General features: G+C 35.7%; 2 protein-coding genes across 3 annotated transcripts; both read left to right on the top strand.

Annotated features, from left to right (window-relative positions):
• Positions 1–10,803, top strand: LOC138339535 (uncharacterized). Its single transcript, XM_069291274.1, has 5 exons — positions 1–164; positions 581–636; positions 3,664–3,728; positions 4,274–5,440; positions 10,546–10,803. The coding sequence occupies exons 4-5, from the start codon at positions 4,274–4,276 to the stop codon at positions 10,612–10,614; spliced, it is 1,236 nt and encodes a 411-aa protein (XP_069147375.1). The 5' UTR covers positions 1–164; positions 581–636; positions 3,664–3,728; the 3' UTR covers positions 10,615–10,803.
• Positions 10,804–12,831: 2,028 nt separating this feature from the next.
• Positions 12,832–18,607, top strand: LOC138339534 (uncharacterized). 2 transcript variants are annotated; one of them, XM_069291273.1, is made up of 5 exons: positions 12,832–12,879; positions 13,783–13,948; positions 15,070–15,594; positions 17,837–17,902; positions 18,088–18,607. In XM_069291273.1, exons 2-5 carry the CDS (start codon positions 13,865–13,867, stop codon positions 18,145–18,147), a joined length of 735 nt encoding a protein of 244 aa, XP_069147374.1. In that variant the 5' UTR covers positions 12,832–12,879; positions 13,783–13,864; the 3' UTR covers positions 18,148–18,607. The 2 variants fall into 2 exon arrangements, with proteins under 2 accessions (XP_069147374.1, XP_069147373.1); XM_069291272.1 differs by lacking the exon at positions 12,832–12,879 and having other exon boundaries at positions 13,764–13,948.
• Positions 18,608–20,501: the final 1,894 nt, after the last annotated feature.

The raw sequence follows: 20,501 nt of genomic DNA, 5'->3' as shown, positions 1-20,501 counted from the left end.
AATGTTTGCAGATCCATTTCTCTTCCATCTTTGTACAATATCAGTCTTTCTTTAAACAAAAAAGAATTTCAATTCATCCTTACCACAAAAACTTACTCAAACATAATTTCTTCCAGCTCTCTTCTTTCAACAACCATTAATCAATTTGCAACTCAAAACTTCAGGTATGTTTTCTTTCTTTGGTAAAACATGGTTAGAGAATAGTAATTTCTGATATGTTCATTCATTTTCTCTTGCATCTTTGTACAACATCAGTCTTTCTTCAAACAAAAAATTCTCCAAAGTGAATATATATATATATATATATATAGTGATTTCGTTATTTTCTAGGTTCTCTAATTTATGCCAGTTGCCCACCAAATTTTTTTTTAAAAAAAACCCTTTTAAATATCCCAAAAGGTTTAGAAACATATTTTTAAAAATTTTATCTATCTATCAATGGGGCGTTATATTTTCATCGTTTGTCATGCTTTTCTTCTCTGTTTCTCATGGTAACTGTATTTTTTTTTTCTTTATAATTGGGCTCTTTTCATTTAAATTACTCATGAATTGTTTTGATTTATTAATTGTGTGTGTGTAGGTGTAGGGACCGGCAGAAAAATGGTGGGTTCTTTTTCACATGGAGTTTTACACTAGGTCGGTTTCTTCTTCTTCTAATTTAAACTTGCATCTTTAGTCTCTCAAAAATTGACTATTTTTATTAGATGTATATGTACAACAAGTGTTTATAATTTTTTTTTTCCTTTCTACATTAATATTTAAATTTAAAATAAAAAATTTTAATTTGTGATATGTTCATTCATTTTGTCTAATCTCAAAATCCCTAACCAAAAAATTATGAATAACAATTTATAATTATAATTATTATAATAATAAAAAAATATGAAACATAGAGATGTATATGTACAAGAAAGTGTTTATAATTTTTTTCTTTCTAGATTAATATTTAAATTTAAAATAAAAATTTTTAATTTCTGATATGTTCATTCATTTTGTCTGAATCTCAAAAATATCTAACCAAAAAAAAATATGAATAATAATTTATAATTATAATTAGTATAATAAATAAAAAAATATGAAACATAGAGATGTATATGTACAAGAAGTGTTTATAATTTCTTCTTCTTTCTAGATTAATGTTTAAATTTAAAATAAAATAAAAAGATAGGGGAAGTGGTTATAATAATTACATAAGATGTACTACAACAGTAAAAATGATATGTGTCTTGAAGAAAATATATATTGCTTTATACACAATAACAAATGGAGTGATGTAGCTCCTGCTTTTTAGGCTTTTAGCAGTAGTGTAATTTTCATTTTTTTGGCTTTTAGCAAAGATTTTTCCTCCTTTTTATTTTATTTTATTTTCTTTCAAGATTAATATTTAAATTTAAAATAAATTTTTTTCATTTCTGATATGTTCATTAATTTTGTTTGAATCTCAAACATCTCTAACCAAACAAAAAAAATATGAATAATAATTTATAATTATAATTAATATAATAAATAAAAAATATGAAACATAGAGATGTATATGTACAAGAAGTGTTTATAATTTTTTTTCTTTCTAGATTAATGTTTAAATTTAAAATAATAATAAAAAAAGAATAGATAGGGGAAGTGGTTATAATAATTACATAAGATGTACTACAGCTGTAACGACCTGTTTAGTCGTTTTGAGCAGCAGATTTTATTTCTGGAAAAACAGGCTGAGACGACGGAACCCACGACGGACCGTCATGAGCACGACGGACCGTCATGAGCACGACGGACCGTCGAGGGGTCTCGTTTCAAAACACTTAGAAATTCTGAAATTGGGTACTAAAAATCGACTCTCTGAACTTCGTAACGGAATGGCAGGACGGACCGTCACGGGCGTGACGGACCATCACAGACTCTTTGGTGGAAATTGAGTCTCTAAACCTTGCGACGACCTGCAGGACGGACCGTCGCAGGCACGACGGGCCGTCACAGGTTGCGTAATCCCAGTCTGGGTTGGATTTCTTTACACGTTTTAAGGGACGTTTTGGACTATTCCTACTTTAATTATAAAGTTAGTGGGTTTATATTAATAAGTCTAATTACTTGGGGTTTAAAAGAGGTAACCTTGAGTAAATTAGTGGGTTATTATTGCCATCTTTTATTCTTAATTATATGCTAACTAGGGTAAAAGAAAGAGGGTTTGAATAAGAAAAAGAAAAGAACAGAAAGAGAGAGAGAAGGAGAATCGATAGAGAGAGACGAACGAAAAGGAAAAACACAAGGCTTTGGGAAATTCTTGCTTGATCACTAGTCTTCGGTGGAGGTAGGTTATGGTTTCTCTTACGATATTCGTAGTAAACTCTTAATAGCGAATGATATGTATTGATAATATTGTATACCCTGCTATGTGCTTAATTGTATGCTTGCATAAATGTAATTATATAATTGTGATTATACAAGCATGATGAAGTTATTAAATCCCAAATCTTGAAAAACCCTAATCTCTTTATTAATGATGAGGTCTTGGTATAAAAGAAGGCGTGATGAACTAAAATAATGAGATTGATGATGCCTTGGTAAGAAAGAAGGCTTGATGAATTGATAAAAAGAGATTAGGGGATCGGGTGTCACGAACCGACACGTAGATTTAGGGGATCGGGTGTCACGAATCGACACATAGATTTAGGGGATTGGGTGTCACGAACCGACATGTAGATTTAGGGGATCGGGTGTCACGAGCTGACACGTAGATTTAGGGGATCGGGTGTCACGAACCGACACGTAGATTTAGGGGATCGGGTGTCACGAACCGACCCGTAGATTTAGGGGATCGGGTGTCACGAACCGACACGTAGATTTAGGGGATCAGGTGTCACGAACCGACACGTAGATTTAGGGGATCGGGTGTCATGAACCGACATGTAGATTTAGGGGATCGGGTGTCACGAACCGACACGTAGATTTAGGGGATCGGAGTGTCACGTATCAACACGTAGATTTAGGAGATCGGGTGTAACGAATCGACACGTAGATTTAGGGGATCGGGTGTCACGAACTGACACGTAAATTTAGGGGATCGGGTGTCACGAACCGACACGTAGATTTAGGGGATCGGGTGTCACGAACTGACACATAGATTTAGGGAATCGGGTGTCACGAAATGACACATAGATTTAGGGGATCGGGTGTTACGAACCGACACGTAGATTTAGGGGATCGGGTGTCACGAATCGACACGTAGATTTAGGGAATTGGGTGTCACAAACCGACACGTAGATTTAGGGGATCGGGTGTCACGAACCGACACGTAGATGTAGGGGATCGGAGTGTCACGTACCGACACAAGAGGACTAATGAATATGAGGGAGCGGAGTGTCACGTACCGACACAAGAGAAATAAAGATAATGAATCTTGAAAGATGTTAATATACTTAATCTAATGAACATAATTTCCAAATGAGTAAGGTATTGAGGCTTGAGTCCTCATGTGTGAACTTGATGGTAATTGATTATGACATAATACTTGCTGTTGCTACATGTTGAGTATCATAGTTAATTTTATGATATTACTTGGTATATATTGATTTCTATTTTGAGTTGGCCGATGATATCTACTTAGTACCCGTATTTTGTACTGACCCCTACTTTTATGTTTTCTTCTTGTTTACTTGTGGAGTGCAGCAAACGTGCCGTCATCTTCGACTCAACAGTAACTCTAGCCAGTCTTCATTACTCCGGATATCAGGGTGAGCTAATGCTTCTAGCTTGGGCTGGATCTTCCTCTTCATGTCTTGATGCCTTGAAGTTCCGGCATGGACTAGCTTTTATGTATTTTTAGCTTCTTAGAAACTCTTAGATTTAGTAATTTGAAGTAGATGTTCTTGTGATGATGACTTCCAGATTTTGGGAAATAATAGTTATTGAATTGGTTTTTATAAATGAGTTTAAGTCTTCCGCATTACTTTATGTTGATAGTACATTGAAATGTTAAGGTTTAGATTTGGTTGGTTCGCTCACACAGGAGGGTAAGTGTGGGTGCCAGTCGCGGCCCGATTTGGGTCGTGACAAACTTGGTATCAGAGCATTAGGTTCGTTGGTCTCATCACACAAGAACGAGTCTAGTAGAGTCTTAAGAAACGGTAGGGGGACGCCTTTACTTTTCTTTGAGAGGCTACAAGACTTTAGGGAAAAAATTCCATTCTTTCTTTCTTTCTTTCGTGCTACTACTTGGATCCAATTGGTATCTAGGTGATACAAATTGGTATCTGACCATCTTCACTCTATTTCGCAGATGGTTAGAACTAGAGCAACAACCGCGCCAACATCAACATCGGCAAGACAAGATACATCTGAGCCAGCCACTAGGGCTATAGCTCGAGGAAAAGCAGCGGCAAGAGGCCGTGGTAGAGGTCGTGGGAGGACGTCCTCTAGAGGAAGGGGACGAACACCTAGCCCATCTGATACTAGGGCGGTGACTCCTCCACCGACTGAAGAAGTAGTAATAGAAGGGGAGGATGGGGAAAATGAACAAGTACAGAATGAGGAATTACCACCCCAACCTACCCCAGAGATGATCAATCAGGTTCTCGCTTATCTTAGTGGGTTGTCTGATCAGGGTCAGGCACCTCCAGTGTTTTCTGCACCAACACCTTCGGTTTCAGAGGTACAACATGCAGCCACTATGGCTCCTCGTATGGATGCCTCATTGGACATAGGCACGTTTCCTCGTCTGACTACAGGGCCGATAATGACAAATGATCAGCATGAACTTTTCAGTAAGTTCTTGAAATTGAAACCTCCAGTCTTCAAGGGTGCTGAATCGGAGGATGCTTACGATTTTTTGGTTGACTGTCATGAGCTACTACACAAGATGGGTATAGTAGAACGATTTGGTGTTGAGTTTGTGACTTATCGATTTCAAGGGAACGCCAAAATGTGGTGGCGGTCACATGTTGAGTGTCAACCAACAGAGGCACCACCTATGAATTGGGCATCATTCTCTAGCTTGTTTATGGAGAAGTATATCCCCCGAACTTTGAGAGATAGGAAAAGAGATGAATTTTTGAGCCTAGAGCAAGGTAGGATGTCGGTTACTGCATATGAGGCTAAGTTTCGTGCATTATCCCAGTATGCCACCCAACTATGTTTCAGTCCACAAGAGCGGATTCGCTGTTTTGTGAAGGGATTGAGATCAGAGTTGCAGATTTCAGCCTTACAGGTAGCGGCTACAGCGGAATCTTTTCAAGAAGTGGTAGACTTCGTGATAGAGGTAGAGGTGGTCATGGTAGAGGACGTGGTGGTCGAGGTAATGGTGGTCACCAAAACGGCCGGGGTGATGGGCAAACTGGAGCCACTACATCACAACATGGTAGGGGCAACGGACAAACAAACGAAAGGGCCCATTGTTATGCTTTCCCTGGGAGATCGGAGGCGGAGACATCTGATGCTGTCATCACAGGTAATCTTCTGGTTTGTGATTGCATGGCTTCTGTATTGTTTGATCCTGGATCCACATTTTCTTATGTATCTTCCTCATTTACTAATGGTCTAAATTTATATTGTGAATTACTTGATATGCCTATTCGTGTTTCTACTCCGGTGGGTGAGTCTGTGGTAGTTAAAAAGGTATATAGGTCTTGTTTGGTGAACTTTATGGGGAGCAACACTTATGTAGATTTGGTTATCTTAGAAATGGTTGATTTTGATGTAATTCTGGGTATGACTTGGCTTTCTCCGCAATTTGCGATCTTGGATTGTAATGCTAAAACGGTGACATTAGCCAAGCCTGGGACAGATCCGTTAGTGTGGGAGGGTGACTACACTTCCAATCCGGTGCATATCATCTCCTTTCTTCGTGCTAAGAAAATAGTTAGTAAATGGTGTTTAGCTTTCTTGGCACATCTCAAGGATGACACTACCCAAGTACCTTCGATTGAGTCGGTTTCGGTGGTCCTTGAGTTTCGGGATGTGTTCCCTGCAGATCTTCCTGGTATGCCGCTGGATAGGGATATTGACTTCTGTATTGATCTTGAACCGGGTACTCGCCCCATTTCTATACCCCCTTATAGAATGGCTCCCACGGAGTTAAGGGAGTTAAAAGCCCAACTTCAAGAGTTGTTGAGCAAAAGCTTCATTAGACCAAGTGCATCTCCTTGGGGTGCTCCGATTTTGTTTGTGAAGAAGAAGGATGGGAGTTTTCGGATGTGCATAGACTACCGGCAGTTGAACAAGGTAACCATAAAGAACAAGTATCCTCTTCCTCGCATTGATGACTTGTTCGATCAGTTACAAGGTGCTTGTGTCTTCTCTAAGATTGACTTGAGATCCGGTTATCATCAATTGAAAATACGGGCAACGGATGTGCCAAAGACTGCTTTTAGAACCAGGTATGGGCATTACGAATTTGTAGTGATGTCTTTTGGTCTTACGAATGCCCCTGCTGCGTTCATGAGTTTGATGAACGGGATTTTTAAGCCATATTTGGATCTATTTGTGATCGTATTTATTGATGACATACTGATATACTCTAAAAGTAAGGAGGAACATGAGGAGCATTTGAGAATGGTATTGAAAATGTTGAGGGAGAAAAAGCTTTATGCCAAGTTCTCTAAGTGTGAGTTTTGGCTAGATGCAGTGTCCTTCTTGGGGCACGTGGTTTCTAAGGATGGAGTGATGGTGGATCCTTCTAAGATTGAGACAGTGAAGAATTGGGTAAGACCTACTAATGTGTCAGAAATAAGGAGCTTTGTTGGGTTAGCTAGCTACTACCGCCGATTTGTCAAGGGATTCTCTTCTATTGCTTCCCAACTGACGAACTTGACTAAGCAAAATGTTCCATTTGTATGGTCGGATGAGTGTGAGGAAAGCTTCCAGAAGCTCAAGACTCTGTTGACTACTGCACCAATTCTCACCTTGCCAGTGGAAGGTAAGAATTTCATTGTCTATTGTGATGCATCATATTCGGGTTTGGGTGCAGTGCTAATGCAAGAGAAGAATGTGATTGCTTATGCTTCAAGACAATTAAAAGTGCATGAACGTAACTATCCAACTCATGATTTGGAGTTGGCCGTGGTAGTGTTTGCATTAAAGCAATGGAGACACTATTTATATGGGTGTTAAGTGTGAAGTATACACGGATCATCGTAGCCTACAGTATGTTTTTACTCAAAAAGATTTGAATTTGAGACAGAGGAGATGGATGGAACTACTGAAGGACTACGATATCACTATCTTGTATCATCCGGGAAAGGCTAATGTTTTGGCAGACGCCTTAAGTAGAAAGGCAGGGAGCATGGGGAGCCTAGCTCACTTGCATGTTTCCAGGCGTCCATTGGCTAGAGAGGTTCAGACTCTAGCTAACGACTTGATGAGATTAGAAGTAAATGAGAAGGGAGGATTGTTGGCTTGTGTGGAGGTAAGATCTTCCTTTCTTGACAAGATTAAGGGAAGACAGTTTGATGATGAGAAACTGCGCAGAATCCAAGATAAGGTATTGCGAGGAGAGGCTAAGGAAGCACAAATCGATGAGGAAGGTGTTTTGAGGATCAAGGAAAGGGTATGTGTACCCCGCATCGATTATTTGATCAACATTATTCTGACAGAGGCTCATAGTTCAAAGTATTCTATACATCCTGATGCAACCAAGATGTATCATGACCTAAAGCAACACTTTTGGTGGAGTAGAATGAAGCGGGATATTGTTGATTTTATTGCCAAATGTCCAAACTGTCAGCAAGTAAAGTATGAACACCAGAGGCCCGGAGGAACACTTCAGAGAATGCCCATTCCTGAATGGAAGTGGGAAAGGATTACAATGGATTTCGTGGTTGGTCTTCCAAAGACAATGGGTAAGTATGACTCTATTTGGGTGATTGTTGATAGGTTAACTAAGTCTGCTCATTTCATTCCGGTCAAGGTGACTTACAATGCAGAGAAGTTACCCAAAATCTATATCTCAGAAATTGTTCGGTTGCATGGGGTTCCACTCTCCATCATATCAGATAGAGGTATGCAGTTTACTTCTAAGTTTTGGAAAACATTGCATGCGGAATTGGGTACTAGGTTGGACCTTAGTACTGCGTTCCATCCTCAGACCGATGGTCAGTCTGAGAGAACGATTCAAGTGTTGAAGGATATGCTTCGCGCATGTGTGATAGAATTTGGTGTTCATTGGGATAACTTCTTACCCTTAGCAGAGTTCTCCTACAACAATAGCTATCACTCAAGCATTGATATGGCCCCATTTGAGGCATTATATGGGAGAAGATGTAGGTCTCCCATTGGGTGGTTTGATGTATTTGAAGTTAGACCTTGGGGTACTGACCTTCTGAGGGAATCGTTAGATAAAGTGAAATCTATTCAAGAAAAGCTTCTAGCGGCGCAAAGTAGACAGAAGAAGTATGCAGATCGGAAGGTTAGAGACTTGGAGTTTATGGAGGGTGAACAAGTCTTACTGAAAGTTTCCCCCATGAAAGGGGTGATGCGGTTTGGAAAAAGGGGTAAACTAAGCCCAAGGTATATTGGTCCCTTTGAAGTACTTAAGCGAGTAGGGGAGGTGGCTTACGAGTTAGCCTTGCCTCCAGGGTTGTCCGGAGTGCATCCGGTGTTTCATGTGTCTATGTTGAAAAGATACCATGGGGATGGAAACTACATTATCCGTTGGGATTCAGTTTTGCTTGATGAGAATTTGTCCTATGAGGAGGAACCTGTTGCTATTCTAGATAGAGAAATTCGCAAGTTGAGATCAAGGGAGATTGCATCCATCAAAGTTCAATGGAAGAATCGACCAGTCGAAGAAGCCACTTGGGAGAAAGAGGCTGATATGCGAGAAAGATACATACACCTGTTTACAGATTCAGGTACTCCTTTTCGCCCTTGTTTTCCTTCTTTTGATCGTTCGGGGACGAACGATGGGTAAATTGGTATCTATTGTAACGACCTGTTTAGTCGTTTTGAGCAGCAGATTTTATTTTTGAAAAAACAGGCTGAGACGACGGAATTCACGACGGACCGTCGAGGGGTCTCGTTTCAAAACACTTAGAAATTCTGAAATTGGGTACTAAAAATCGACTCTTTGAACTTCGTAACGGAATGGCAGGACGGACCGTCACAGACTCTTTGGTGGAAATTAAGTCTCTGAACCTTGCGACGACCTGCAGGACGGACCGTCGCAGACACGACGTGCCGTCACAGGTTGCGTAATCCCAGTCTGGCTCGGATTTCTTTACACGTTTTAAGGGACGTTTTGGACTATTCCTACTTTAATTATAAAGTTAGTGGGTTTATGTTAATAAGTCTAATTACTTGGGGGTTAAAAGAGGTAACCTTGAGTAAATTAGTGGGTTATTATTGCCATCTTTTATTCTTAATTATATGCTAATTAGGGTAAAAGAAAGAGGGTTTGAATAAGAAAAAGAAAAGAACAGAAAAAGAGAGAAGGAGTATCGATAGAGAGAGACGAACGAAAAGGAAAAACACAAGGCTTTGGGAAATTCTTGCTTGATCACTAGTCTTCGGTGGAGGTAGGTTATGGTTTCTCTTACGATATTCATAGTAAACTCTTAATAGCGAATAATATGTATTGATAATATTGTAAACCCTACTATGTGCTTAATTGTATGCTTGCATGAATGTAATTATATAATTGTGATTATACAAGCATGATGAAGTTATTGAATCCCAAATCTTGAAAAACCCTAATCTCTTTTTTAATGATGAGGCCTTGGTATAAAAGAAGGCGTGATGAACTAAAATAATGAGATTGATGATGCCTTGGTAAGAAAGAAGGCTTGATGAATTGATAGAAGGAGATTAAGGGATCGGGTGTCACGAACCGACACGTAGATTTAGGGGATCGGGTGTCACGAACCGACACGTAGATTTAGGGGATCGGGTGTCACGAACTGACACGTAAATTTAGGGGATCAGGTATCACAAACCGACACGTAGATTTAGGGGATCGGGTGTCACGAACTGACACGTAGATTTAGGGGATCAGGTGTCACGAACTGACACGTAGATTTAGGGGATCGGGTGTCACGAACCGACACGTAGATTTAAAGGATCGGGTGTCACGAACCGACACGTAGATTTAGGGGATCGGGTGTCACGAACCGACACGTAGATTTAGGGAATCGGGTGTCACGAACCGACACGTAGATTTAGGAGATCGGGTGTCACGAATCGACACGTAGATGTAGGGGATCAGAGTGTCACGTACCGACACAAGAGGACTAATGAATATGAGGGAGCGGAGTTTCACGTATCGACACAAGAGAAATAAAGATAATGAATCTTGAAAGATGTTAATATAGTCAATCTAATGAACATAATTTCCAAATGAGTATGGTATTGAGGCTTGAGTCCTCATGTGTGAACTTGACGGTAATTGATTATGACATAGTACTTGTTGTTGCTACATGTTGAGTATCATAGTTGATTTTATGATATTACTTGGTATATATTGATTTCTATTTTGAGTTGGCCGATGATATCTACTTAGTACCCGTATTTTGTACTGACCCCTACTTTTATGTTTTCTTCTTGTTTACTTGTGGAGTGCAGCAAACGTGCCGTCATCTTCGACTCAACAGTAACTCTAGCCAGTCTTCATTACTCCGGATATCAGGGTGAGCTAATGCTTCTAACTTGGACTGGATCTTCCTCTTCATGTCTTGATGCCTTGAAGTTCCGGCATGGACTAGCTTTTATGTATTTTTAGCTTCTTAGAAACTCTTAGATTTAGTAATTTGAAGTAGATGTTCTTGTGATGATGACTTCCAGATTTTGGGAAATAATAGTTATTGAATTGGTTTTTATAAATGAGTTTAAGTCTTCCGCATTATTTTATGTTGATAGTACATTGAAATGTTAAGGTTTAGATTTGGTTGGTTCGCTCACACAGGAGGGTAAGTGTGGGTGCCAGTCGCGACCCGATTTGGGTCGTGACAACAGCACTAAAAATGATACGTGTCTTGAAGAAAATATATATTGCTTTATACACAATAACAAATGGAGTGGTGTAGCTCCTGCTTTTTAGGCTTTTAGCAGTAGTGTAGGCTACTATTTTCACTTTTTAGGCTTTTAGCAAAGACTTTTTCTCTTTTTTTTTTTAATTTTATATCTATATATATATATATATATTATATATATAGATAGATAGATAGATAGATAGATAGAGAGAGAGAGAGAGAGAGAGAGAGAGAGAGAGATGTATATGTACAAGAAGTTTTTATAATTTATTTTCTTTCTAGATTAATATTTAAATTTAAAATAAAAAATTGTAATTTCTGATATGTTCATTCATTTTGTCTGAATCTTAAAATCTCTAACCAAAAAAATATGAAACATAGAGATGTATATGTACAAGAAGTGTTTATATTTTTTTTTCCTTTCTAGATTAATATTTAAATTTAAAATAAAAAATTTTAATTTTTGATATGTTCATTCATTTTGTCTGAATCTCAAAAATCTCGAACCAAAAAAATATGAATAATAATATAATTATAATTATTATAATAAATAAATAAAATATGAAACATATAGATGTATATGTACAAGAAGTGTTTATACTTTCTTTTTTTCCCTAGATTAATATTTAAATTTAAAATAAAAAAAGAAAAGATAGGGGAATTACTATTATATAAATTACGTTAGATGTACAACAATAAAAAGGATACGTGTCTTAAAGAAAATATATATTGCTTTACAAAATAACAAATGAAGTGGTGTAGGCTCCTGCTTTTTAGGCTTTTAGCAGTAGTGTAGTTTTCATTTTTTGGCTTTTAGCAAAGACTTTCCCTCCTTTTTTTAATTTAATTTTCTTTCTAGATTAATATTTAAATTTAAAATAAAAATTTTTAATTTCTGATATGTTCATTGATTTTGTCTGAATCTCAAAGATCTCTAACCAAAAAAATATGAATAATATAATTTATAATAAATTAAAAAAATATGCAACATATCTGTACATGTACAAGAAGTGTTTATAATTTCTTTTTCTTTCTAGATTAATATTTAAATTTAAAATAAAAAAAAAAGATAGGGGAAGTGGTTATAATAATTACACAAGATGTAATACAGCAGTAAAAATGATACGTGTCTTAAAGAAAATATATATTGCTTTACACAATAACAAATGCATGCTTTCATTTTTATGCTTTTAGCAATGGGGTGTAGGCTACTGATTACATATTCAGGCTTTTAGCAAGACTGTTACTTCTTTTTTATTTTATATATAACTTTATTATTATTATTATTTAATTATTAATGGATGTAATATTTACCTATCCATTATTTTTTTTTACCAAGTGGCTGAATATTCATCACACATTATGAAATATCTTCTATGTAGAAATTTCTATCCAACCTTTAAATAACTCTTCATTTTTCTACTTTCCATCCAACCTTTAAGTAGATCTCCATTTTTCTTTTCTCCTCTTAACATATACTTTAATTTTAAATTTGTGTGGTCTTCTGTTGTTCGAAATCCAGGTATTTAGCAAGACTCTTACTTCTTTTTTATTTTATATATAACTTTATTATTATTATTATTTAATTATTAATGGATGTAATATTTACCTATCCTTATTTATATATATATATATATATATATATATATATATATATAATATAATATAATATAAATATAGTAATAATTTCAAGAAAGCTGGCATATTAATGTATTGTATTTACATCAATTTAGTTTTTTTGCCTGTATAAATCTTCTGTACACATTCACTATTTTTAATTAAATTATAATATTATAATTTATTGTTCAAAATCAGCCTTTGCATTTATATCAAATTTAATTAATGATTTCTGCCATTAGCTTTACAGAATTTCGACTTCGTTGAGATAGTTGTTCGCTCCTGTAATTCACTTTTCTCTCGGTGTGTGGTAAGTAGTACCAACTAATACCTTATTTAACAGATCTTTATTCACTTGAGACAAAAGAGTGCTTTGTGAAGTTTATATAGACAATGATTTTTAATATAAAATTACATATTTACCCTTCTTGCTTTTGAAAATGAAATTTGTCCATTTGTTATTAATATAAAATGACCACTATACCTTGGTCGTCCTCTTACCATTCTTGTATATACTATACTACTCATGTATATAATACACATTTTTTTCATCTTGTGTTGTATAAGTTATGTGATGCTATTCTGTGCTAACATGTGATTTTTTTATCAAAAATGATTCAGAAGATCCAAGCATGAAAGATGCATCTGTTTTTGTCTAATTTTATATAGTATGTAAATGTATATAATTAGTATTCCCACAAATGAAAATGTTAAACTATGTAAGTATCTCACTTGGACATTCAGTAGTATGACATTCACATAAAAATATATTATGAACAAATTTGGCAGCTATGATGTGTTCGATTCACTAATTTTTCTCATTGAAATATTAATTTTGTTTGTTCAATATGCAACTCATTAAATTTAGGTCCATTATAAATACCTATAATGCTCCCAACTACAGCATCATCAGCTGAAAGCATGTCTGCAAGCCCGTAACAGTATTATGCATACAAATTCAGCAACTCCTAAATGTTAATTGATAATTTGTTAACATTCAGCTACTCTTGATGTTCACTTTCTTCATATTGTCAATTTGCTTAATAAACAATGTATTTATTTTGTGAACTTGTATCGTAAAATAAAATGATAATAAATATATAAAATATTAAACATTGGATCCGTGCTTAGCACGGACAACGCTCATCTAGTGTATAAATAAAACTTTTAACTTCATGTCATAATTTCATATAGCCATTCCATCAAACCTTAGGTAAAAAAAAAAAGTTTGAAGGAAGGGGAATATATTTCAACAATTTAGAAGCATCCGATTCCGTAGCTTGCAGTTAGCAACAATGGCGGAAAATGAAGAAGATGATTACATGGGAGACCTTTCTCACTTTCTTCCTCCTGGAGCTTCTTCTTTTCCCTCTAAAACGGTGAGTTCCTCTCACCCATACAAACCCTAGATTTTTTATTCATATATTTATTTTTGTGTATTTTGACAAAATTTCCTAAAATCTCAACTATACTTATTTGAAAGTCGAATACATCAAAATTTTATGTATTTAAGTATTCGATAATTATAGTAAAGTTAAATTTCTGATGACCTTAGTTTTTCTTTTCGATTTCCTCTGTATACATACTGTCATGTAGGCTTGTAGTTTCAATATTCACACACTAATCAGCACTTTCTGTATGCTTGGAATCAATATATTATTATCACTGTTTGTTTTTTCATTTGTTTTGAAATGTTTACTTGCATATTTTCGTTAAGTGCTGCTAGGATTAAAATTAGTCATCATTTAGAGTGTTGTTTGGTACTAAGTTGATCAGACTTTTCAAAAATGTTGCCGCATCTCTGTCGGATCAGACACGCATCCGTTGACATTTTTGAAGAGCGTGAGCAATATAGGTTTGGTACATTTTCTAGAAAATGTTTTTTTTTCGGAAGTAAATGAGTTCTTACTTATTTTCTAGTGTTTGGTAAGTCAGCATTAAATATTATCCCAACAACATTAATATGTAATCTAGCGGAAAATTTTGTGGGCGGGAGATAGTACAGAGTGGGGGTTGGGTGGTGGTGGGGGTGGAATAGTTAAGGGGTGGGGATTGGATATGTTGGGTGGGTGGGGAGGAGGCAATGAATTTGGGATGTCACTTGTGGAGCTTATTTCCCTACTTTCATTAGAGAAATCATTTTCCTCATCTCTATGGAGCCTTTTTTCGCAAAGAAAATGGTTCAAAATTAATTTGACCAACCAAACATGTAAAACTAGACAAACATTTTCCGAAATATGTTTTCCTCCATATCAAACACACTCTAATATTAACAAGCAGAATTTTTGTTTCCATGGGTTTTCAATGGCCTGAGTTAGTTGTTATAGGAAATTTGAACCGTCTGTCAAATTCTAAATTTTGGATTTTCTCGTACTTAGCTTTTCATTGCAAAATCGAGTCTAAATTCTGTGGACAAATATAAAAATAAGACATTGATGTCAAAACAGATCATGTGGTATGAGTTGCTTCTGGCGCTTATCTGTTTGTCTTGGGTTGGCAGGCATCAAATAAGCCTGAAGTTGCGAACAAGAAACGTAAGGTGTTAAACTGGCAAGATAGGAAAAAGCTCAAGAGAGAGCAGAAGCAAATTGAAGAGGACCAAAAAACTCTAGTCAATTTAGAGTCAGCAATTCCTGAGAGCAACATTGGATTCAAAATGTTGAAACAAATGGGTTATACTCCGGGATCAGCATTAGGCAAAGAAGGTTCTGGTAGGTCTGAGCCTGTGGGACTGGAAATCCGAAGGGGTCGTGCTGGTATTGGGAAAGAAGATGATAAGGTAGAGAAGGTGAGGAAGGAAATGGAGAAGGCTAACAGGGATAGAAGAAGAGAAGAAGAGCTAATGGAAACTTTTGGATCTCACCTGAAGGAGCGTTGGAAGGATAAGAGGATTGTAAGAAATTTTCACAAGGCTGATGCAGTACTAGCTCAGTTAGAGAATAGGGAGGTTGTAACGGAGAAAAAGGAAGAAGAGGATGTAGGAAAGGATGAGGAGGAGGAAGAGGAAGAACCGATCACAGAAGAGGTATTTTTTATCATTTTTGTATGATTTTTCAAAGTAAACTGAATGCTATATTGAAACTAGCATTTGATTCACTTTTCTTTTTTACCGTTTTATGCTAAAAAATGAGTTGGCTTAAGGTTTGCACTGTAAATAATTCTAGGGAAGTTAGTGATTAACAATACCAACTGTGTAGTTTCTTGCTAGGACATTGACCCGAAGCGCTAATAACATATTAGTGATTCTCTAAATTACATATATGTGGTACAAGACAAAACTATTGAATCCGGCCGAACTCACAATGTATGTTGTGGATACACCCCTGATCTTGAATCCTCACCTTGGGAACAAATTTTGAGGTTAAGTTACGCCCAAGTCCATTTTTCTTACTTTGGTATTAAAGCCCGATACGTGCCATCTTGGTTTAACTAATGTTGCGTTCCCATGTTATATTGTCCATACACTGAATGATCAGTTATGGGTGTGCGGGACATTAAGTGTTTCACATTGTTTTAGGATACAGGCTGTTGTCTTCTTATATGGTCTAGGTTTTTAGGTTGAGTTAAGACTTAGGCCAAATGCCATTTTCCTTAATTGTGAAGTTGACATAAATAATAATCCACAGTATACTTCACCCAAAATAATCCACAGGTATGTTGGCAGTTGGTTCATCAGTACATACCTCTTTTACGAAACCTGACCCCAGGTTTTATGCTTCCCTCAAGAATAGCAAGGACAAATGCAAATGTTGAACATCTCACTGATTTAAGAAAGAAACAAATAGATTACAATCTTATGTGCAGAGACGTCCATTTCAGTTTTGCTTAGACTTGGTCAAGAAAGTCATGAGGGAACTAACGTTCCATTCATGTGTAACTTGACCAAAAATTTAGAATCAACAAATTAAGAGATTTTACATTGACTGGAGCAGAAAGAGATAACCGACTTACCTAGAAAGTCTTTTATGACTAAATATGCCAAATTCTGTTGTGTCCAGCTGGGCATTCCAAATCTACCTGTTTCACAAAAGATCAAAACACCTTGTTAGCTTACTGTTTGCAAGTACTGTTCCAGAATTTTAGCCTTTCTCAGCAGAGATGATGTCGAAGTGTGTGAAGATATAGTTAAATAAATAAAAGTGTACCTTCTCTTACAACTTAAGCTTTTAGATGAGGTAGTTACACAATTCAACAAATAAAACTAAATGAATTAAAAGATAATTAGCAGTCATCTGACTCGCATTAAGACTTCCTCTCCAGCTGTTCCATCAATGGCTTGAACAACTGGATCGAATAGTTGAACCAACTGTTGCACTTTGCTCCTATCCCTCAGAAATTCCTGCAGAATTTTTTGTCTATGATTGCAACGCCTATTGAGCAAGTAACATATTCATTTGAAAGTTGGAATGTGGGATCTTCATGTTTTCAACAAACTATAGCTGATTGTTGACGCATCAAGATTAAAGTGCAAGAAAATGAACATATTATCTACAAAGAAATCAGAGTTCTCCAAGTCTATTTTATTGTCTCCCTCTCCCTCTCAAAATCTACGCGCGAGCACATAAAAAAATAACTCCAGTATGAGTTATATAGATCTTTTGTATCCATTCCGCTCTTACAAGTCCAGTATTAAGAGGACTTATCATGCTAAGACTTTTTTACACTATCCATTAGTAGACTGTTTTTATTCGGATTTGGGACCAGCTATAGTTTGTTGAAGTCACATACCTCTGAAAGATTTCTGAACATTGTGAGATTTTCAGAAGGTTAGAGCTTGATGGATGAAAGGATCACACATATTGAAGAAATCACAAGGAAAAGAACTTTCTTCCCACATTTTGTGGTGTACAGATCATTTTGATCATTTGAGTATGGGCAAATTGTGAAGTTCTTTGAATATAAACTTTTCAAATATTAAGGTTCTCCCTTGCTCCTTTTTGTTATTTAAAAAGAGGTTCTCCCTACTCCTCTGTCCAAGAGATTGCATGGAAGAAAACAGAAGAAATAAGAGTGCTGAATTTAGGTTTATGGGTATGTTTCTTGATATTTTTAAAAAAGGGAGTCATTCTCCATAATCACTCCCCCTCCTTTCCCTATTTATCACTCTTGGCGCTACTAAAAATTGTTATGTTCCTCAACTTGGAGCTTGTTTGCAATGCTATTGATGACGATGGCTACTTTTTTATTTAGCTTTGCTGGTTAATGCTTGTCCTCTCTGGTTGAACCCGCTACTGATTTTGGGTACTGCTTCACTACTTACAATGCAGGATTTGCTCAATACATTGATGAAGCTGAGAGATGAGTATCATTACTGTCTTTTCTGTGGATGTCAGGTAAGTGTATAGTATGATTTGACACGAAGTTTAAGGGTAAAGAAGGCATTTGATTCTTTCCAGTTTCTAGTAGGAGGTATCATGTAAGGGAATGGACAGAAAATAGGGAATAGTAAACACGTTTCTTGAAGAAAACTCGTCAATCTGTATGCATCTTACTGCTATTCTTTTTTATCATTTCGCAGTATGAATCAACCGAGGCACTGCAGTCTAACTGCCCTGGGATAACCGAGGATGACCACTAGATGACATTTCCCAGTAGGCCTTAGCAACAACACCTTGAGAAGGATTTAGAATCCTTCCTGCAACAAATGGATAATTCCAGGGATGATAGGAGCAGAGATTGCGTCTTGGCAGCAAATCAAGAGCTCAGAATGACCATTCCTTTCAGGTGAATGTGATTTCTCGATAAATTATTGAAAGCAGAATTCAATGATAAGATTATATTGGTTGCATCTCCCATAGCTTCGAATTGCATTTCTTGAGCCACATGAAATCTTGATAGTTGTGCAATGGATGGTGTGGCTGTATATCAAGATTAGTGATTCTTGTACTGTAGCTGTTGATTGAAGATGCAGCTATTCTTAAATGTGTTGATTGCGTTTGTAATATTAGCATTGCCATATTTGATTACTCCACAAGGAGGGTACAACACCATGAACATTATCTATCACAAGTATGTTGTTTATTTTTATTTGATTATTACACTATTTTGTTGTTTTTGCTTTCCTCCGGTACTTTACACTATCTCCTTGTTCTCTGCTATATTTTCTTCATTGTACCTAATTTTCTATCTCTATGAGATAACAATAAAGTCGATATACATTTTACTTTCTTTGAATTTCACTAATGAAATATTTTATTGTAATTGTCTTCTTTTGCATAGTTACTGAAAGGATCTGATTCTTTCAAATTAATATGTTGCACTAGTTCGACCAAATGCTCAAATGTATTCGAAAAAGCTCTTATATCATCTCCTAATTTTAGCTCCAAATTTATGTGTTACTCTAAATATGTGGGCCCTACTTTGGCTAGAAATCAACAACTATTACTTTTAATTTGTTATTTAGTAAAAATTATGTTGAAAATACTATGAATTATAATAGTTGATAACTTAAAATATCTAACTATGTATTAAAATATTACGAAAAAAGAGTACTATAAATTAAAATAATTACAATTAATTTTTTTTAAAAAAAATTGATTGAACTCTTGAATTTTTTATTAATGCCATATAAACTGTCAAAGAAAGAGTAACATGTATCATTGGGAATTACGTAAAAAAAATATAAATTACAATAATTAACAATTTAAAAATACTTAAACCATGCAGCTCGTGTATGAAGTTCAACAGTATCATTAAAAATCATATAAAAATTTGGTTGACTCACCAAATTCTATCTATTTCACATAAATAGAGACAATGAGAGTAATACATATTTGAAACTAACGTAAAATGTATTATAATCACAATAACTAACAATTTCAAATATTTTTAAAAACATATTTAAAAAATATGATAACTTACAAAAAATCTCATTATATTGAAATCTAATTACTTAGACCACATTAGTTTACAATATTACATTTCTTACCATATGTTATGTCTCCCATACATGTATCTATCTCTTTTAGAAATATGTATCTCATATCAATTAGTGTGTCTAACTAACAGGTATGACATGAAAGTCATTAATTAAGGTGAAAATCACGTTTGCAACAACTTTAAAGGTGAATATGACTGAAAGTCACAACTCCTAAAAAAATTAAACTATTCTATTTTTTGGTGATTTTGCAAAGTTGGATTTTTTTAAGGGAAACTTTCACATATAGCCACTTAAAAATAATTAATTACTCTATATAGCTATAGTTTGATAATTACAATTTGTAGCTACATGTTATTTGAAGGAGAGAGGCGAGCGAGACTGGGAGAGAGAGGAGAGAGAGGGGGGGGGGAAAGAGTTGGAGAAATGTGAATTGTATATGTATGTTGATTAGATAATTGTATATTATACATATGTAATTGTATATATGGCAAGAGAGATTGGGAGAGGTAGGAGAGAGGCGAGCGAGAATGGAAAAGAGAGGAAATCGAGATCGAGAGAGGCGAGCAAGAGAGCGCAAAGAGTGGGAGAGAGGTGAATTGTATATGTATATAATTATATATAACTGTATATTATACATTACATTTGTATAAATAGCAAGCGAGATTGGGAGAGGGAGGAGAGAATCGAGCGAGATTGAGAGAGGTAGGAGAGAGGCGAGTGAGAGAGGGTAGAGAGTGGGAGAGAGGTGAATTGTATATGTATATAGGCTAAAAAATTGTATATCATACATATTTATTTGTATATCCTGGCGAATTGTACATATACAAACATGACTAATTATACAAACTCGAAGTCAGCCCACGTAATTAATGTATAATGTTAGTCGCGAATGGTAATTATAGCAAACCATAGCTATGATGAGTAATTAAATAGTATAAGTTTACTTATCCGCATAACTTTTCCTTTTTTTAATGACTTACATGAACTATTATTCAGATACATATGTATATATTGCCATATACCTATACACTCAATCAGATATATCGATAAAA

The sequence above is a fragment of the Solanum lycopersicum genome, chromosome 11 (assembly GCF_036512215.1).
Source record: "Solanum lycopersicum chromosome 11, SLM_r2.1".
Lineage (NCBI taxonomy): Eukaryota > Viridiplantae > Streptophyta > Magnoliopsida > Solanales > Solanaceae > Solanum > Solanum lycopersicum.
This window is presented reverse-complemented; position numbering and strand designations above follow the sequence as displayed.